At 43.0% G+C, this 21697-nt stretch overlaps 1 protein-coding gene across 1 annotated transcript; it reads right to left on the reverse strand.

Moving 5' to 3' along the window:
- Positions 1 to 7255: 7255 nt before the first annotated feature.
- On the reverse strand, positions 7256 to 7660 carry LOC145390138 (uncharacterized). The gene has a single exon (XM_080265184.1). The coding sequence runs from the start codon at positions 7658 to 7660 to the stop codon at positions 7256 to 7258; it is 405 nt and encodes a 134-aa protein (XP_080121310.1).
- Between the last annotated feature and the right edge of the window lie 14037 nt (positions 7661 to 21697).

The following is a 21697-nucleotide window of genomic DNA, read 5'->3' on the forward strand; positions in this document are numbered from 1 at the left end:
GTAATATGTGATGTGGATAATGATGGGATATGATGATATGGATAATGACGTGAGACGGATAATGATGTGATGTGATGATGTAGTATGATGATATATATAATGAAGTGAGACGGATAATGATGTGATGTGGGTAATATGTGATGTATGATATGATAATGATATAGATAATGATATGGATAATGACGTGAAACGGATAATGATGGATGTGGATAATATGTGATGTGGATGATGATGTCATATACATAATGACGTGATATGGATAACGATGTGATATGGCTAATGATGTGATACGGATAATGACGTGATATGGCTGATGATGTGATATGGATAATGACGCGATATGGATAACGACGGGATATGGATAATGACGTGATACAAATAATGATGTGATGTGGATTATGACGTGATATAGATATGCATAATGACGTGATATGGAAAATGACATCGATAATGACGTGATATGATGAGATATGGATAATGATGTGATATGGAAAATGACGTGATGAGATATGGATAATGACGTGATGAGATATGGATAATGACGTGATGAGATATGGATAATGAAGTGATATGAACAATGACGCAACACGGATATGACGTGATATGGCTGAGGACGTGATATGGATAATGACGATATGGAAAATGACGTGAAGTGGTTAATGACGATGTCGATTATGACGTGACATGGATATTGGCGTGATGTGGATAATGACGATGTGGATTATGACGTGACAAGGATATTGACGTGATGTGGATGATGACGTAACGTGGATAATGACGTGATATGAAGAATGACGTGATATGGATAATGACGTGATATGAAGAATGACGTGATATGGATTATGACGAGATATGGATAATGACGTGATATGGATAATGACATGATATGGATAATGACGTGATATGAAGAATGACGTGATATGAAGAATGACGTGATATGGATAATGACGTGATATGGATAATGACATATGGATAATGACGTGATATGGATAATGACGTGATATGGATAATACACACATGAATATCAGGAAGATCATCATATAATAATAACAGCTTCACGTCAGTTGTCTGAACTGTTCATGTTAACTGTATTATATTTGTACTGAATAAATAATCTATCTGTTTATCTATATCCAGACGCCTTAAACCCATTAGAGGTGGCCACAAACAAATCTCCTCCAAGTCTCCTTGTCCTCTGCCGTTTGGCCACCCTTCCTCCAGCTCACACCTCCCTCTCTCATAAACCACCTCAGTCCATCCCTCTCACCCATGGCCTTTCCTTCTCCCTCTCCCCCTTCACCTCACTCACATACACCTCTAGTCAGTCTTTCATTCCTCATTATAATCGTGCATTTTATTATTTGCTTATATTGGTTAAAACTATACTCAGGAACTAAAGTCGATTGTATTGGTATCAGCTGCTTGTGAGGTGTTATAAATGTGTGTGTGTGTGTGTGTGTGTGTGTGTGTGTGTAAACTGGGAGTGTGTCGTTGTCTCGGCTACCTCCCTTTCTTTGGGGGAAGCAGCCTAGGTATACAGATAGACAGACATTGGTTAAAACTTGTACTCTAGAACTACACTTCAATGTACTGGTATCAGGTGCTAGTGAGTGTTATAATTACTGCTATTAACCTCATATACACTTGTGAGGTGTTATAATTACTGCTATTAACCTCATCTACACTTGTGAGGTGTTATAATTACTGCTATTAACCTCATATACACTTGTGAGGTGTTATAATTACTGCTATTAACCTCATATACACTTGTGAGGTGTTATAATTACTGCTATTAACCTCATATACACTTGTGAGGTGTTATAATTACTGCTATTAAACTCATATACACTTGTGAGGTGTTATCATTACTGCTATTAACCTCATATACACTTGTGAGGTGTTATCATTACTGCTATTAACCTCATATACACTTGTGAGGTGTTATCATTACTGCTATTAACCTCATATACACTTGTGAGGTGTTATCATTACTGCTATTAAACTCATATACACTTGTGAGGTGTTATAATTACTGCTATTAACCTCATATACACGTACTATTTTTCCCAGCAACAATGTCGTGGTATTTGGGGTACTGGCTTAACATTAAACACAAGGCGGTCAGTACACAGTGCTTCACTACAAACTCACGTGGCAGTATCTTGCCTGGTGCGGGGACGGCTCAGTCGGCTGGTGTGGGAGTGTTTGTGCTGGTGGAATGAAATATAGGAATATGCAGGGTGGCTACTGATAACACTGAGTCGTGCCCACAACACACGAGTCATTGCCTGGTGGAGGGCAAGTGCAGCGGTATACTGTATATATAGCATATATTTCCTGGACTCCTTCAGCCCCAGGATGCATATCTTCTTGTTTTAATGCTCAGAGAGAGAGAGAGAGTATATAGGAAAATTCTTGTAAATGTATATCAGATACACAGGGTGGTATTCTCGTCGGTTGAGCAAACTCCCTAACACCTTTTTCCAAGCGACTTATTTTGCTTATAACACCTTCCCGTCCCCTTCTGTGTCATTTCATCAATTCACATATCACCATACTCTGCATAAACCTGCAAAAGGATATTAACCAGCAATATCCAAAAATACGTAGCTAAGGAAGTGGTGTTAGGGAGCTTCCTTAACCGACGGGAGTACTACCCATAAACACTAAGCACACGGACATAATACTGACGAGAGAGAGAGAGAGAGAGAGAGAGATCATTAAAGATTCAACACATTATCTCTCTCTCTCTCTCCCTCTCGTGAAATTAAACCACAAATTCTGACAACAAAGACATCCTCGACATAATGGACCAGCTTAAATCCCTACCCCCATCTCCGCCCCTTGGGATAAAAACACCCATTTTTTTTCTTACACACTGGATAAAAATACTGTGACAAATGTACTCTCTCTCTCTCTCTGATACACATTGGCCTTGTGATATATCCCATAAAAAATGCTCCCCCTCTGGCTAAGCTGACGTGACACATACACCCCCTGGCTCCATCCCCGTGATAAATGTACTCCTGCCTTCCCCTGTGATAAACGTACCCCGGCTCACTCGTGACACATCACTCCTTCTCTTTCCCCCTTGTTGATCTAAGAAATGGTCAAGCTGTGTTTGTGTCTGTCTGTCTGTGCCTTTGTTCGCTTCTTTCACGAGAACGGTAATTGATACTGACATAATTCTTTTTCAGTAGGTCAAGCTAAGTCCTGGGAGTGTCAGACAAATACCAAAAATTTTGGCGATCGCGCACAACGCGACAGCACAAGAATGTCGAAGATCACGAGACGTGAAAATGTCTGTCTGTGCATTTGTTAGCTTCTCTCACGAAAACTGTGATAAATATCGACTAATTCTCTTTGCATTTTGTCCGGGTAAGTCCAGGGAGTGTCAAAAAATTTTGGTGATCGCGTGCGACGCCATGGCACGTAATTTTTGGAAATTGCGCCACGCGAAAAATACAAAAATAATTTTTTGAACCTTATGGTCAGAATTGGTCATAATGTGCTTATCAACGGTATGGAAACAAAGATACTGGTATTTGCAGACATCTTTTTATTGAGTACCATTAGTTAGTCCCGTAAACTTTTGCGGGCAAATATTATTTATATATATTTTGATTAAATGTGTAAGCTAGACTCTTTTACAGAGAAGTCTGGTGCTTCTCTCTCTCTCTCTCTCTCTCTCTCTCTCTCTCTCTCTCTCTCTCTCTCTCGAGTATTAATTGGTAAGGCTACATTTAGACTATGACGCACAGTTTTGATGTCCGAACTATATACTATGGTATATATATAAATTTGTTTAATAATGTACAAAGAAGAATGACAAAAATGATACATGATGTTCGGAACCTGTCATGTGAAGACAGACTAAAAAGACTAAATCTGTACTCACTAGAGAAGCGTAAAAATAGGGGCAGACTTAACTGAGGTGTTTACGTGGATGAAGTGAATAAAAAGGGAGACATTAGCATGCGACTTAAAGTGCGCATGCAGGACAGAACTAGAAGTAATGGTTTCAAACTAGGTAAATTCCGTTTTAGTAAGAAAATAGGTAAAAACTGGTTTGGCATTAGAGTTGCAGACGAATGGAATAAGGGGGACTGGGGAGGCGGTGGCTCAATCTGTAGAGAGGTGGCCTGCAGCCCTTCCGGACAGGCTCAAATCCTCGCTGGGACAAGGACCAGTTTAAGGATTTGAATTTCATAAAAAACAGACTTTACTAATCTACCAGAAGACTCGCCCGACATGTTGTAAAAATATACACCCTAATACCAGTACACCAGTCCTGTATGAGACAGCTCTTGCATGTATTCAATATGGATGGTGGGTGTTAGCGTCGAAGTGGTGACATGTAGAGGTGTATGGTATGTAGAATTACTGGGCCTTGGGAGCAGGTTGTGAAACTTAGGCCGAGATTCGGAAAAAACAAACAAAAAAACTACCTAGTGAAATAGTTGCTGTCCCTTTTTGTGACAGATTCAAGCCTAGGCCAGATAACCATTTGACAAGTAAGGACTGGATATAAATTATCACATAATAACCAGCGCTAAATTAATTCTTTCTCCTTTTCAGGTTACACTATGATAGTTTTTTTTTACGTCTCACTTTACTATAAAATTTACACGCCAGTTTTTCAATACTGCGGTGGTCCTTCTCACTTTTTCCGGCCAGTTTCGGCTGGAGGGTTTGGTGGGTGGGGTGAGCCTTCTTTATTATCCTTGTCTTATTCTGATAGTTCAGTTACTCGTAGGAGCTGCCTGGCATGGGCCAACTGGCCTACAGCAATAATCCCCTCTTCCTATGTCCTTATGTTCCTTCTCCTCCTTCCTTCGTTTCTCTTCTTCATTCCTCACCCTCTTCCTCTTCTTCAGCCTCATCATTCTCATGATCCTTCTTTGTTTCCTCATTTTCCTCCATCTTCTTACAATCATCATCATCATCATCATCATCATCATCATCGTCAAGTACAGGAGGCCGTATAGGAAAGGTAAGATAGATTGAGGACAATTGTTCGCAGTTAACCAGTTGTGTACATGAAGCACACAAAATGCCAGTTGCTCTTGCCTTCAGAAAGTTGGAGACAAAAGGGATAAGAGTGTGGATGAACGGGTGGTGTGGGTACACCCAATTATTTTATCCTTTTCCTCCTCTTCTCCTTCATTCTTTTAGTGATAATCAAAATCACCATCATTCATTTCCCCATTCACCTCTTTATCTCATTTTCTTGTCCTGTCATCTTCTCGTCCTCTTGTCCTTTACCTTATCCTCTCCCTCCTCTCCTTCTTCCCTTCCTTTTCTCTTTCTCATTATCATCGCCGCGACCCAGCCTCTTCTTCCCCTCATTCCATTATTCGTCCTTCCTCCTCATTCCCTTCCCTTCAGTATCGTGGACCTAATTACATGTTTTACCATCATCATCATCATCATCATCCTTCTTTTCTTTCCTTCCTCATTCATTTCCTTCTCTCGTCCCTCTTCCTTCTCTCTTCTCCTTCAACTTATTATTTAACCCCCATACTCCATATCCTCCAAGCAAACAATGTACAAAAGCTGTGAAAAAGCCAACAAATTGACTGGATTCATAGGCAGAGCATTTGAATATAAATCCGATAATATCGTCCTCACTTTGTATAATTCCTTAGTATGCCCGGACTTGGAGTATTGCGTTCAGTTTTGGTCACCGTATTATAAAAAGGATATTGAAAAGCTTGAAAGAGTGCAGCGAAGATGACAAAGATGATACCTAGATTGAGAAATAAACCGTACGAGGAACGTTTAGAAGCCCTGAATCTCTTTACCCTAACAAAACGGAGGATACGAGGAGATTTAATTCAAGTATTCAAGATATTCAAAGGACATGATAATATGGCTGTCGATAAATACTTCACAGTTGATCACTCGAACTATACTAGAGGCAATGGGCATAAAATAATTGGCAAATGATTCCAGTCGCATGAAGCTAAGCATTTCTTCTTCAATAGAGTTGTAAATATATGGAATAAACTGCCCTTCAACGTAATAGATTGTAATACAGTACAAACATTTAAAGGTCGCCTGGATAAGTATTTGGCATCCAACCCCCAGCTTAATATGTTTACTCCTGAATAAAGCACTTGTGTAAGTATAATTTTCTGTTTTATTTTATTATAGTTTTTAGAGCCTGGATCAATTTATTAAATGCAAATATAGTATATGCACAGACTAGGATATGCACAGATAGCCCTGAGTTAACGGTCACTACTCATACTTCGACCTGTGATGGGCTGTGGATCACTGAGGGTCCCTGTTAGTTACGTGGCCACCATCGGGATTTTTTTTAATGTACCAGGGGTCACTGTTTCAGGAGGTGACTTGTTTGCTTGTCCTGCATGGGAAAGTTCCTATAGTGGCCGCAGCGAGAAATGAACACCAGGGTGTGGTCAGGGGCTTGACCGGGATTCCCCCAGTCTTGCCACGTCTCCACATGTCACCAGCCCGCTCTCCATCCTCGCCCCTTACTCGCACTCTCTCTCTCTCTCTCTCTCTCTCTGAAAAATAGTGTACTTCCGAATTTTTTTTCTCTCTGAAAAGTAGGTAGGTAGGTAGGTAGGAAGGTAGGTAGGTAAGTTGGTAGGTAGGGAAGTAGGAAGGTAGGTAGATAGATAGATAGATAGAGGTAGCAACACACACACACACACACACACACACTTCCGTTTTTTTTTTTTCTCTCTCTCTGAAAAGTAGTGTATTTGCGAAATTTTTTTGGCTTTTTGTCCACACCACCATTGAGGTAAAAGTCTAGGCGCGTTTTTTTTTATAGAAGTGTCCCCATGAGGCATAATCCTCTCTCTGATATTTAGTCCGAAAATTCATCGGAGAATTCATCGGAGCTTTCTGAAATGTGTATGATGAATGAATCCACATACATTTCAATTGCTCTGTCTTGCTTCGTGTCGTGTTCCTGAAGTTCTTCGGCATGTCTGACTGCTTGTTTCCAGTTTTCTGGAGTGACGGCACTTATGGCTTCTGTAACCAGAGGTTTGAGGTCAACCATTTTAAAGCTGTTCCTTTTCGCTATGTAGCACTTCACTTGAGCCCAGATCAGCTCTATGGGATTATATTGGCAGTGGTACGGTGGTAATCTCACGACGCGATGGCCTGCTTCTATAGCAATTGTATGTGTCACATATCTTTTCGTGTCCGTACGGTAAGTCTTTGTCAGCTCATATAACTCAGCTTTTGACAAAGCATCACTGACTGCAACTCCCTTTTACATCAGCCAGTTCTTGATGTCGGCTTTTCTCCATGAAGATGTAGGCAATTTCTCCACTTGTCTGCTATGGTACGATGCATTATCCATCACAATGACTGAGTTTGGTGGAATGTTGGGTAGCAGCTGCATACGGAACCATTCTTCAAAAACTGTAGCATTCATCTGATGGTGGTAATCACCATCATTTTTTGCTTGAAACACCAGCTCACCATTATTGATGAAACCGTCTGCTGTTCCAGCATGGAGAATAATCAGTCGTGCTCCTTTTCCTGTGGGCGGCTTAACTCCTGTTGCTCCTTGAGATGAAGTATCAGTCCAGCACTTTCCAACTGTGTAGTTTTGGTTCACCCAAGTTTCATCAAGGTAAACAAAGGTGTGGCCGGACTGTTTAAGCTGCCGCATTTCTCTTAAAATCTTGACCGAGCTGCAGCGACATCAGTTCTTTCCATAAGGAATCTTCGGCCATCAACCTTTGCAAATCTGAATCCTGTTTTGAGCAGGACCTTGCGAAGGGAAGTTTCGCTACCACAGTAGCCGATTTTTTCACTGAGCTCTTTTATTTTGTACACAGTTGGAATTTCTTTCCTCTCATAAAACCCCAAGACAGTTCTTCTCAATACACACTTGTCAAAGTCATCAAAACCCGTAACAGGTTCAGCACGAATCTTCTTCTTTGGTGAGGTGAACGTGGGTTTCTGTGGTGCAGCTTGAGATGAAGAACAAATTCTTCTGACTGTTGATTCGCTTGTCTTGGTGGCCATAGCTGTGCGTGTAACTGCTTTTGAGAGTGGCATTAAAGGTGCTCCATTTTCCTTTTCTTCTAAGAAGAACCTGCTTACGTTGTATATAACAGCCTTAGCTTGGCTGTGAAGGTGGCCATATGGCAAGCTTGAAACAGGAGAACGATCCATAGCGAGACTGTACTTGTCTGAGGGCAGGTCAGTTCTGGCAAGTGTATAATTATAGGTCAGGCGGAGGTATCGGCAAGGCCGCACTCCCCCGCTCATATGCCACATTTAGAAGGGGGGGGAAACCTTTATACAGAAAACTCTCCTTGATTTTTACCTCAGTGGTGGTGTGGAACAAAAGTCATAATAATTTCATAATTAGTTTCGGAAATACACCAGTTTATATAGAAACCGAGAGAGAAAGAGAAAGCCAGAGACACAGGGTAAGGATCATGGAGCGGGGCTGCAGCGGTGGCCGATGGTCGGTGACATGTGGATATGGCTACAGTGGGGGAATCCCCGGTCATCCCGCCTGCCCCACCACAGCGTTCATTTCTCGCTGCGGCTACTATAGTCTCAGTGGGAAGAATGGAGCTGGGGCCTGATTGACTGCTGCCTACCTTAATAGCGCCAGGCAAGGCTGCCACACCACCCCTGAATATCCACACTGTGTACTGTGCAATTTCCACACTGTGTCCGCAGACGCCCCGTCAACTCAACGTACCCGTACAGCGTCATGCGTTAGTTATTTATTCGATTACTCATTGTACTTTACTATTTTCTCTTTCAGGTTATTCATACTGGTAGCTTATAGATAATGTATTATAGAATGTAGTTTTCCTTTTCAGTCTTTCCTATGAAATTTCCATGTCAGTTTTTCCATGCTACATGGTGGTTTTTCTCACTTTTTCTTGCCAGTTTTGGCTGGAGGGTTTGAAGGCGGGGGGAGCCTTCTTGCTTTACTATCCTTATCCTTCAGCATGTAGAGTTAGATCTTGTAGTCATAGTCTACTCTGTACCAAACAGCCTCGAAAGGACCATAAGGTCTGTTGCTGTTTGCTTTCCTTTGTACTCCTTTGTACTCCTCCTCTTCCTCCCTTCTTCCTCTTCCTCAATCTCTTTCTTCTCCCCCACCTCCTCCTCTTCTTTCTCTTTATAACCATCACCCTCATCACTATCCTTCTCTTCATCTTCTGCTCATCATCATCATTATCACCATCCTCTCCATCTCCATAATCTCATCTTTTCTATCCTCTTCTTCTTCTTCCTCCTCCTCCTCCTCCTCCTCCTCCTCCTCTCTCCCCTCCTTCCCTAATCTTGAACCTGTTTACATATTTTCTCTTGTAATTACACTTTATTACTCCTCTTCCTTCCTCCCTAATGTCCTTCTCTCTGTGTTTTGTCTTCCACTTTCCATCTACTTGTCTGTATGTATGTGTTACCTTGGATATCTGTATATTTATCTATCTGCCTTTGTCTTTGTTACTGTATGTATGGATTGATTTATCTATCTGCAGGTCTGCTGTGTGTATGCGTGGCTGCTTGTCTTTGGCCTGTATTATTGTCGGTTTCGGAAACCTAACACCTTTTCCTAAGCGATTTATTTTATTACACATTACTGGCTTCTTCCGTGTTGGATCAATCTTTCCACCATCGCCATACCCTGCACAAGTAACATACAAAAGGACATTAACCATCCATATCAAAAAATAAATCACTAAGGAGGAGGCGATAGGAAGCCTCCTTAACCGGCGGGAACACAACTCTGTCTACCCAGACTGACCGCGTTTACCTGTACGAAAATTCAACTGTCTTAAATCGGACTTACCCTCCTGAATGACCTGGGTCGTATCTCGTCGAGTAAAGAGACTCCTAGTACCTCTTCCTTTGCGATTTATTTTTGGATAAGGGGTTAATATTCTTTTGTACGTTACTTATGCAGAGTATGATGATACAATAAGGATTTATGTTACTTAGATTAGGATAGTAAAGTGTAATAAGCAAAATAAATCGATTAGGAAAAGGTGTTAGGAGGCTTCCTTAACCGACGAGAATATGGGCCCGAGGAAATTGAATGTGAGAAATTGGGAACGTGGTAACTTTGATCAGTGTTTATTTTAATGACCGTATACGTGGAAAAAAGAAAAAAGAAAAAAGAAAAGCCAGTCCTCTCAGTTACCCACCAGGGAGGCGTGAGGGGAGTTGTGTGTGTGTGTTCCGGGATGTGATTTTTTTTTTTTTCTGTTTGCATTTGTTGGGTAGTTTTGCCCCAAGTGACCTTACCGTTAGGTCTGCGAAGTATACGTCGCAAAACTGTATCGTTGGTGTAATTGTGAACCACTGAACAGGCATAAAAGCATCTGAAGTCTGTTACAATATCGATAACCATCCAGAGCATTGTGAAGAAATGAGGGAGGTGGCGTCTAGAGCCCGCACTCTGATCGGTTAAGGAAGCTCCCTAACACTTATTCCTAAGAGACTTATTTTGCTTATCACACCTCATGTCCTCTTCTGTGTTATATAAATCGTATAACGTTTACCAATCCATAACACATGAGTATTAAGAAATAACAACGTGATTCAATTCGTTGCACAGTTCGAAGTCAAGTTTCATCTATGACGTTTCTTCCGCAAAATAAAAGTAGACGAGAAGTGCCATACAACCCCCCTCCCCCTTTTCTTTTTAAGCACGTGGCAATGATGGAGTGTGTCTGGCCTCCTTTATGGCTGCTGACTGTATTCTGTAGTATAATTAAACTTGAAATCGAGAAGTGGGAGGCAGGACCCCAAAATTTTACAACTATTTTTAGGTACTTGACAATGTTGGAATGTATTTTGTCCTTCCCATGTGGCTGCTGACTGCACTCTGTAGTATGGGATGCAGGCTAACCTTACCTCATAACCACAGGCGTCCCATAAATGACCGTTAAAAATTAGGGGTTTTGTAGTTGTCAAGAGGAAGGACAAAACCAGCCAAATATTAAGAGGCAAAGTGGTGAGTGTTCTTGTAAATATTTCATGTTTCCTGTATTTTGTTTATGCAACAAGGAGGCTGGCAGGGAAAAGCAGGTATTTTGTTTATGCAACAAGGAGGCTGGCAGGGAAAAGCAGGTATTTTGTTTATGCAACAAGGAGGCTGGCAGGGAAAAGCAGGTATTTTGTTTATGCAACAGGGAGGCTGGCAGGGAAAAGCAGGTATTTTGGGAGGACGGGCGGGGGGGGGTGAAAATTTATATGAGGCTGACCATCTCCCTGTCTGTCCATCTGTATATCTATTTACTAACCTCCATGTTTCTGCATATGTATATGTTTATTTTTATACTCTCTCTCTCTCTCTCTCTCTCAGGGTTGGTGTGATGGATATAGGGATCAGACTGGCATACAAGTTATTGCTTTACCTCAAATCATTACCCATCAGACAGAGAAAAAGAGAAAATGTTCCTTTAAGCCCAATTCACAATTACACAGATGTTTGTATAATTCCAGGCTACCTTACACACACACACACACACACACACACACACACACACACACTCACACACACACACACAAAAAGACAGAGACACAGTTTATTCGCACAAACACACAGATATATATAGATAGACAGACAGATAGTTCACTGACACACACACACACACACACACACACACACAAGCCATGTACTGACAAACATAAACACCACACAGGAAGTCATTTCCAGCATTAATATTCTCGTCCACATTCTCTCTCTCTCTCTCTCTCTCTCTCTCTCTCTCTCTCTCACACTAAAGAGGGCCAGTCGCTGGTCCAGCAGGGATATAACTGAGGTCACGACCACATTTCCCTAAATGAGGCTACATAAGCCAGGACTGAGAGAGAGAGAGAGAGAGAGAGAGACTATCGTGCTGAAGGGATAACTGAAGTGGACATGTAACCCTTCCAGCTTGAATATTATGTCCAAAGCCAAAATAAATAAATAAATACGAAATAAAAACAGTCTAATTAAGAAGAATTAAAGTAAGAAATGGTTAACAGAATGACAATATAAGGAGGCCCGTAAATAGCAACCCAATATAAGCGCACGTGTTTAAGGGACGGCTCAGTCGGCTGGTGTGGGCGTGGGTGTGGCAGTGGGAGATGAATAAATGATGCAGGGTGGATACTGATAACACTGAGCCGTCCCCACAACACACAAGAAATCGGCCGGCAGTGGAAGTGTAGCGTTATATATGCACCAGCCTGTATATCAAGGGATTGCTTTACCCTTAACCCTTCCACAAAGTTTGGATGAAATCGGATCGAAATTGTTTCAGTGACCTTACCTTGTAGCCATCACCTTTTGCCTTCTTTTCCACTAAACATAAAGGGAGTCAACCTCTTGGCTGACCCTTAACCCATCCACCGACCTAGGTTAAAATGAGGTGAACGGTTTGCCTTATACTGTTAATAAAGACACACACTCTCTCTCTCTCTCTCTCTCTCTCTCTCTCTCTCCACACTGAGGGACGGGGGGGGGGGTCACAGGTGGTGTTGCCTTGTCATCACGTCATCAGTCTTTCTTTACTGCCACACTTCCCCCTCCCCACCAACCCCCTCCCTCACCCCTTTTGTCCATCTCTCTCTCCCCCTCCCCTCCCCACCAACCCCTCTCTCACCCCTTTTGTCCATCTCTCTCTCCCCCTCCCTCCCCTCTCTCCCTCATTCTACTATCACCATCCCTCTCTCCCTAACCTCTCTCCCTCCGCCTTCCCTCATCTCTCCCCCTCCCTTCCCCCCACCCACTCTCCCTCAGCGTTATCCTCGTTCCCCCACCCCCTCCCCTCCTTCTCTCTCACACCCTCACTCACCCAGTGCCCAATTTCCTCCTCTCCCTCCTTAACCCGTCCCTCTCTCTCTCTCTCTCTCTCTCTCTCTCTCTCTCTGTACAAGAGTGAAGGAGTTACTCTTCAAACTGCAAATCTGTCATCATATCCCTGTGTAAGATGGTCTCTTCTGTTGCCTTACTATTTCCCCACCAGTGATCACCCAGCTTGTATTTTTGCAGTAAATCAGAATTTTCAGTTTACTTTATAGGTAAGTTACAGGCACTTCCTGGCCATACCGGGCCGCTCAGCACTGGCTCAAATGAGAGTCACTTCTGGACCACGCTTCGCTTTGCCCGAAACCAGCGATTTCTGCTGCATCGACGCTGGTGCAAGAAAATCCACGGAAATTCCCCGACGCTTTCCACTTAATGTAAAGCCAACGGGAACAATTAAGGATCAACACACGCTTTTAGAAAATTTCAATGCACATGAAACTGAATGGGACCATCTGTGACCCAATTGCGACCATCCTGCAAAATTTCATCGAAATCTTTTTTGCAGTTTCGGTTGGACTACACACACACACACACACACACACACACACACACACACACACAATTATGGTAGAGTCTTTGACGTCCAAGTAAAGCATCTCAATAATAACTGCCATGATTGTTAAAATGTTATGCTGAACGTGCTGATATGAGCAAAGCTGATTATTTCCTGTGATAAAAGTACTAACTGGGCCACGGATGTTATTGTATTTGGTCGGTGGGGGGGAGGGACAGAACAGTTGGGGAATTTCTGCTCTAAATATTAGTAACAGTACTAAATAGGTAGCCTGTTTATGTTATGCAAGCTGTGCTCTGTCTGTCTGTCTGTCTGTCTCTCTCTCTGTCTGTCTGTCTGTCTGTCTGTCTGTCTCTCTCTCTCTCTCTCTCACCCCGTCTACCTTTAACATCCTCCCACTCCTCCTCCTTCCTCCCCAGTCTCTTTTCCAAACTTTCCCTCCCCTCCTCTCTCACTCCCACTTTCTTTACTCCTTCCCCTCCATTTCCCCCTTCCCCTTCCCCTCTTCCCTCCCAACTTTCCTCACCCTTCTCCTTCATTTCATTCTCCCTCCCTCCCACATACTCGTTCCTCCTTCCCCACCCTCTCTCCCTTTCCCTTCCTCCCTCCTCGCCCCTGCCTTCTCCTCTCTCCCTTTCCTTCATCTCATCCCTTTTCCTTCCTTCCTTCCTCCCTCCTTCCCTTTCACCCTCCCTCCTACTCTCTCTTTCTTCCCCACCCTGACCACCCCCTTCCTCCCTCCACTCCTTCTTCTCCCACCCTGTCCCTTTTCCCTCACCTCATTCCTTCTTTTCTATCTCTCCTTTCTCCCTTCCTTTCACCATTCCTTCTCTTCCTCCTCCCTGTCCTCCCTCCTTCCCCTCCATCTCTCTCTCCCACTCTCCTCATCTCACTACTCTAATTATCATAGACATCAAATTTTCAAAATGTCAAGAACTGCTTTTAAAAATGATATGTCAACAGAACAAATATAAGTCTCTTCATTTCTCATACTATTTTTGCAGAGTTTGTATGACGTCTTTTTGGTCTATAGAAATTGGCCCCTCAGTTTTTTGGCACTGACTGGGAATTTTTCGTTGTTGGTTTAATGGAGTTTCTTTGTTTTATTTTAAATACATATTCAGAGGAAAGGATTTGATTTTGTTAATTTTTCCCTGCGGCCCTTACGTATGGGTATCAGGTCTCTCTCTCTCTCTCTCTCTCTCTCTCTCTCTCTCTCTCTCTCTCTCTCACACACACACACACACACACACACACACACAGAAACACTGGGAATAACGCACTAATATATTATGTTTTGATATCTAACATCCTCGTCTCTTAGGGAAATTCTCTGCAGACTCAAGAGAGGTCAGTGTCATGCTATCCTTGTCTTAGCCTTGTAACCATATGACCATCACTAAATAGGCCTTAGAAGAATCAGGCACCTCCCATCACTATCTTTAAGCGTGACGTTGTGTAAATAAAGGAAAGCACCAGATTGTATGGGGTTTGGGCCCTTACTCCCTGACACCTGCCTCTCCCCTCACCTGCCCTTTCCCTCACCTGCCTCTCCCCTCACCTACCCTTTCCCTCACCTTCCTCTCCCCGCACCTGCCTCTCCCCGCACCTGCCTCTCTCCTCACCTGCCCCTCCCCTCACATGCCCCTCCTCTCTCCTGCACCGCCCCTCTCCTGCCTCCCCCCTCTCCTGCCTCTCCCCTCACCTGCCCCTCCCCTCACCTGCCTCTCCCCGCACCTGCCTCTTCCCTCACCTGCCTCTCCCCCCACCTGCCTCTCCCCTCACCTGCCCCTCCCTATTTGCGTACAGGTGCGTATCCCAGGTGAGAAGACCCAAACATGTCGTCCCTCCGTTTCAGCCATGACACCTGGAGGAGAAAGACAGCGCTAATTAGAGAGAGAGAGAAAGAGAGAGAGAGAGAGAGAGAGGAATAAATCTACCATTTTTTTCTTCCATTACTATTCCAAGGCTCAGCATTAAAAATAAATAAATCTTTAGGGGAATAAGCAATGAGCCAAACTTGTCTCTCCTCTGATGGATGTCCCGATATTTTAGGTAAAGGGAGGGTTATTTGGCTGAGTTTTATGTTGTGAGCCGTGCACTCGGTGTGTGTGTGTGTGTGTGTGTGTGTGTGTGTGTGTGTGTATGTGTCCCCCTTGTCACGGGGATTTTATAATAACACAGTAATTTTGAAATAAATGGTTGAATATTATTTAATTTGATAATAATATTCAATAATATTGAAGAGCAGAGACAATGATTGTCTTGCTACATCAAGCAACGATTACTTTACGCTGACTTGCTAAGATTCTCAAGAACGAGAATTTATAAACTTTCTCAACAGTACACAGCAGAGACTAATTACTCACAATTGCTGAATTACTGTACTGTTAGCCTCTGGAGAAAGTTACATCACCCCTGACAATAAATAACTAATACTAATAATAATAACATCAGGTTCTTGCTGATGCATTAACTCCTGGCACAACGGATTTTAAGTTAATACAACAAGACTGGTCTAAGTACCAGTTATGAAAGCAAACGATTATGCAAGCTAGGAGCTATATGGAAAATAAGCTTAATTTGGATTAAATGAAACAAGATTTTACTTTACATTGAAGCTCAAGAAATAGAACTGTTAAATTTATTGATTACAAAAATAAATTTAACGTTACATTTCAAATCAATGAGACGCACTCACTCACTCTCACAAAAGCTAAATACTTACGCCTAGGAAAAACACCTTAACTAAACTCTTAAAACTAGGAAATACACAAAAGAAATACCAGTCGATGAATGCTATGTATCACCACTAAGGTGGGAGTACTGGGATTACTGAACTAGTGGAGCTTGGGGTGCTAGCTGACCTCTCCACTTCTGAGCACAGAACCTTTCTCCGCCACAGCAAACACAAGACTGACCAAGTCGTGGGAACAAAGCGGAGCACTCGGCCGCATTTTTTAACGGTCGAATGAGCAGGGCGAACAATAAAAAACAATAGTATCACTCAGTACAGCACTTAGTGACGTGCACTAATCGGTCACCTTTGAAAACGGTGACGAATGTTTTGAAAAGTATACTCCGAAATGGAGGGAGAAACGGTTAGCTGAGCGATACACAGTGAGTTTTCCACTAATAGTTCGTGGCTTCTCACAAAAGGGAAATGTCGCGAACTGATTCGTGACATTACGCCCTTAGAAAGTTAAATTTTTTCCTTATGGGAAAAAATTTGTGGATATATATATATATATGTACACATCCTAAGTCATTCGCACAAGATTCACACTGTGGTGTGTGTGCTATCCTGCTACAGGAGAAAGTCGCAGTCGCCAGTGAGCGAAAAAACCTCGTATTTACGTTAATAGAAACAAGCTTGAGGGAAAAACTCCGTGACGACTGTGAAAATCCTGTACTCAGGTCAAACTGAGCGAAAGTTCGCTACATTTACATTAACAACTAATTGTTATGTAGTGTAGTGTATGTAATACACGGTGTAGGTGTGACAGTTGTAGTGTAACTGTACCTACGTGTAAAATGACACAGTAATACAAATTTATAGTAAAATAATGATGACGAGGCAGAAGAGAAGGGCGGCAGCATGCAACAGGAACGGCCAGCTGATCTGCCACGGCAATGCTGCACCCACCAGCTACACCTGCGAAAGGAATTAAGGTGGAGCATCAAAACTGTTATTTCTGTCTCTCTCTCTCTCTGCCTAGCAATCAGTACTTATGTCATTATTAACCAGGAAACGTAATTCTTGAATTCACAAATTGCTTAGAACCCTTATAGCTTACTGGTTAATGCTTATTAACTAGGAAATGTGCCAATTCTTGAATTACTCAAATCTCTTAGAACGGGCAGTTTACTAGTTAACCTAACATTATTAACCAGGAAACGTGCCAGTTCTTGAATTCACAAATTGCTTAGAACAGGCGGTTTACTGGTTAACCTAACTCTACACTTACGAGTAATACAGGAAGCTGAAAATCGCTACGCAATCTCGGGCAGGTCACGTTTTAAGACCCACCGTGGGTGTGAACACTCATGTGGGTAATGTGCATTCTCCGGGAATCCTCAGACAGGCCCACAGCTCGAGACATTCCACAAGGTAATTCATACACTGCCTCGAACTGTCTCTGCAAGGTTCTCAAACTTCCCCCTTAACTTATGGTATACATGTATGTACAAGCCCTGGATATACTGTGTCCTGTAGGGCCAACGAGTGAGACGTCTGGTCTACACTTTTAACTGGGAACCAGGCTGGTCCTTGGATTACTCAAATCGCTTAGGATGCCTATTTACGGAACCCAACATACAACAGTTGCTAGTTAGTAAGCAGTTAGTAGGTGAGACATCAGGTCTACACCCACATTACCACTACCCTGTCTCTTAACTGACTCAGAGATTACAGGTGTGGTTAGAAATGGCACAGGAAGGACATGTCCCTGATTAGTGGTGTTACTTTGACACACACTGCAGGAACGGACAAAACTATCTATGTCTCGTCCCATCCCTGGCCAGAAAAAGTCAGCTCGGATACGGCCCTGGGTCTTCCTTTTGCCCACGTGACCTCCTGAGGCTGAACAATGACCCCATTGTAACACTGCTAGGCGGTACTTGGCGGGAACGACAAACTGCAATCGAACCTCGCCCTCAGGTGTTCGTGACTCACGGTAGAGCCGTCCTTGTTTACGAAGGAACTTGGCTCGACCTCCCCGTGAATACTTTATCAATCGACCCTTTTGTTTCTTCCTGCACGGTAGCAAGTGTCGGGTCAGAATGTTGTTCTTGCACAACAAGTTGACTACACATCAGATCTTGCGGCGATTCAAAGATCACTGGGGTGACACAGTCTGGAGCCTCTGTCATGGCTCGTGTTACCGCAGCAGCCGAAGTCTGAGTAGCGTCATCGGAGCAACCTATCCTTGACTCCATTAATATTTCCAATGATGAGTTCAAATAAAGGTTCTGGCATGACAACTGCAAGTGTCATACCAGTATAAAATGGAGATGCCACCTGGATACATGCCTCAGGGAACAATCTCACTGATCCATCAATAAGGCTTGCATGGATCTGTCGACCTGTATACTGCTCAGGCCGAACTAAACTCTGCTTAACAGAGCAACCTGAGGAACCATTGTCTCTCATGACCTTCACAGGAATGCCTCCCACAAACCCTGGCTGAACAAGGAAGGTACTGTCACCTGTGGGAGGGCCTGTGGAGGAAGCAGCTAGCCACTCATGAGGCTGCTGAATTGATGTGGCAAACATTGTGCCTTGAGGGTTATATTGGGAAGATGGAACATTGGCCATCTGTGGAGGGGGGTTCACTGTCACTGTGGGACTAGTGAACTGTGGGGAAGTACCCACACTGGTAGGGACGTGACCACCAGGCTGCTGCTGAGGAATGAAGGCTGCATTCGCTTCCTGCCTCTTTTGAGCTGGTGGTGAAAAAGTTTGTCCCGACGTTCGGTTGCGTGGCTGATACTGCTGCTGGTTAGGGTACTTGTTGTACCTCTTCCACTCAGGTTTCTGAGTGTTTTGCCCCTGGTCCTTCCACTGCGGTTTTGGACCTTGGCCATTACTCTGAGAATGGCCTTGTTGCTGGGATTCAGTCTGAGACGGCTTCCCAGACTTGGCAGTATCTTTTCTGCTCCAGGTGTTTTGCTTACGAGCTTGATACCCGTATGCAGTAAAGAATGCGTCAGCCTTCTCTACCATTTGGCTGGCATCTTTCACCTGGCAGATCTTAAGCTGTGCTATGAGCTCAGCAGGCCACGACCTCTCTAGCTGTGTACGCAGCATAAGGTCAATTATCCCCTCACGCGTGGAAGGAGTTTCATCTTTCTCCATCCACTCATTTAAGTAAGCTGTGAGACGATCAAGGAACTGAACAGCTGTCTCCTTGTCTTGGAGACGAGCTCGCATGAACTGAGCTTTGGCGTCGTCTACTGTGAGACCATACGCCTTAATGAGTGCAGCTTTCATCATCTTCATATGTGAGATTGTCTCCACGAATTCTGTGGAGAATATCGAGGGCAGGGCCCTCAAACAGGCTAAGAAACTGAAGCCGCTTAGCTGCATCATCGAGCTGGTAAAGCTGAGCCATGTCTTCAAATCGAGCTATGTATGGCTCGATTCGCTCGCCATCTTTGTATGGGGGAAGCTTGATGTGTGGGGTCGCCATAACATGTGCAGGGAGAGCGCTCGTGGAGCTTGAACCAACTGCACCAGATGTGTCTGAAGCCAAGGAATCTCGCTTGAGCTTCAGCACTTCAAGTTCATGTTTCTCGCGTGCTTCACGTTCGGCGCGTTCATATTCACGTTGTTCCCGCACGTGTTCTAAGTCGAGTTCGCGCTGTTTTTGCTCGTGTTCACGCTGTTCTCGCTCGTGTTCCAAGTCGAGTTCGCGCTGTTTTTGCTCGTGTTCACGCTGTTCTCGCTCGTATTCGCGCTGTTTTTGCTCGTGTTCACGCTGTTCTCGCTCGTATTCGCGCTGAATTCTACGCTCTTCACGAGCATCTTTCTCACGTTCTTGCTCGTAATTGAACCGTGAGAGTATGTATTCTTTGATTTCAGTTGGGTCCGTAAGGCCCATATCTTTGGCTTCCTGTAAAAATATGGTGGTAGCCATGTCGCTAACTCAATCTAAATAACTAGCGACTCAGTACTGATTGCTGCTTACGAATGCCAATAAACACAAATAAAGAGTACAGACACAAGCTAGTGGTGACCAGTCTTATCCAGTTAACTGGCAAAGAATAAATCAAAAATGTAAATGACTGGGAAGACTATTGTCAATAATAAACACAATGGGTACGGCGACTTCCCAGGAGCGAATAAAATCGTCTGGCGTTACCAAGAATAAACGAGTTAAGTACTCTATTGATTAATAAAGCAAAATACACTTGCTAAATTAAGGGTAAATACCAGTAAGCTTGTGCCTATAAACTTTAATGGTAAATACCTAAATATGAATGAGTGAGCACTATCTCGTGAATAGCTTTAGAGCTAGGAGTTAATATCCTGGAATGAGGTCGCCAATTGTCACGGGGTTTTTATAATAACACAGTAATTTTAAAATAAATGGTTAAATATTATTTAATTTGATAATAATATTCAATAATATTGAAGAGCAGAGACAATGATTGTCTTGCTACATCAAGCAACGATTACTTTACGCTGACTTGCTAAGATTCTCAAGAACGAGAATTTATAAACTTTCTCAACAGTACACAGCAGAGACTAATTACTCACAATTGCTGAATTACTGTACTGTTAGCCTCTGGAGAAAGTTACATCACCCCTGACAATAAATAACTAATACTAATAATAATAACATCAGGTTCTTGCTGATGCATTAACTCCTGGCACAACGGATTTTAAGTTAATACAACAAGACTGGTCTAAGTACCAGTTATGAAAGCAAACGATTATGCAAGCTAGGAGCTATATGGAAAATAAGCTTAATTTGGATTAAATGAAACAAGATTTTACTTTACATTGAAGCTCAAGAAATAGAACTGTTAAATTTATTGATTACAAAAATAAATTTAACGTTACATTTCAAATCAATGAGACGCACTCACTCACTCTCACAAAAGCTAAATACTTACGCCTAGGAAAAACACCTTAACTAAACTCTTAAAACTAGGAAATACACAAAAGAAATACCAGTCGATGAATGCTATGTATCACCACTAAGGTGGGAGTACTGGGATTACTGAACTAGTGGAGCTTGGGGTGCTAGCTGACCTCTCCACTTCTGAGCACAGAACCTTTCTCCGTCACAGCAAACACAAGACTGCCCAAGTCGTGGGAACAAAGCGGAGCACTCGGCCGCATTTTTTTAACGGTCGAATGAGCAGGGGCGAACAATAAAAAACAATAGTATCGCTCAGTACAGCACTTAGTGACGTGCACTAATCGGTCACCTTTGAAAACGGTGACGAATGTTTTGAAAAGTATACTCCGAAATGGAGGGAGAAACGGTTAGCTGAGCGATACACAGTGAGTTTTCCACTAATAGTTCGTGGCTTCTCACAAAAGGAAAATGTCGCGAACTGATTCGTGACACCCCTCTCTCTCTCTCTCTCTCTCTCCTAATTATTTAAAGTCAAATCAAACAATAAATTTCCTCACCCCAAAGTCACAAACAATATAATTTCCTTAATAAATATTTTGTTGTTGCTGTTGTCAATAATTATACTGAACAGAGGAGAGCCATAGTGAGGCGAGAGAGACAATAAAACAATCCATCTGGTCTCTTTCAAAGTGTCTCCTTCGCTGAACAGAATTACTTAGAGACAGTGTTGTGTAAAGGAAAGGCTTAGCTGATAAAACTGACAGGCGT

This window comes from Coenobita brevimanus, unplaced genomic scaffold, assembly GCF_032717465.1.
Source record: "Coenobita brevimanus isolate Jiangsu-jjx unplaced genomic scaffold, ASM3271746v2 jjx.HiC_scaffold_2894, whole genome shotgun sequence".
NCBI lineage: Eukaryota > Metazoa > Arthropoda > Malacostraca > Decapoda > Coenobitidae > Coenobita > Coenobita brevimanus.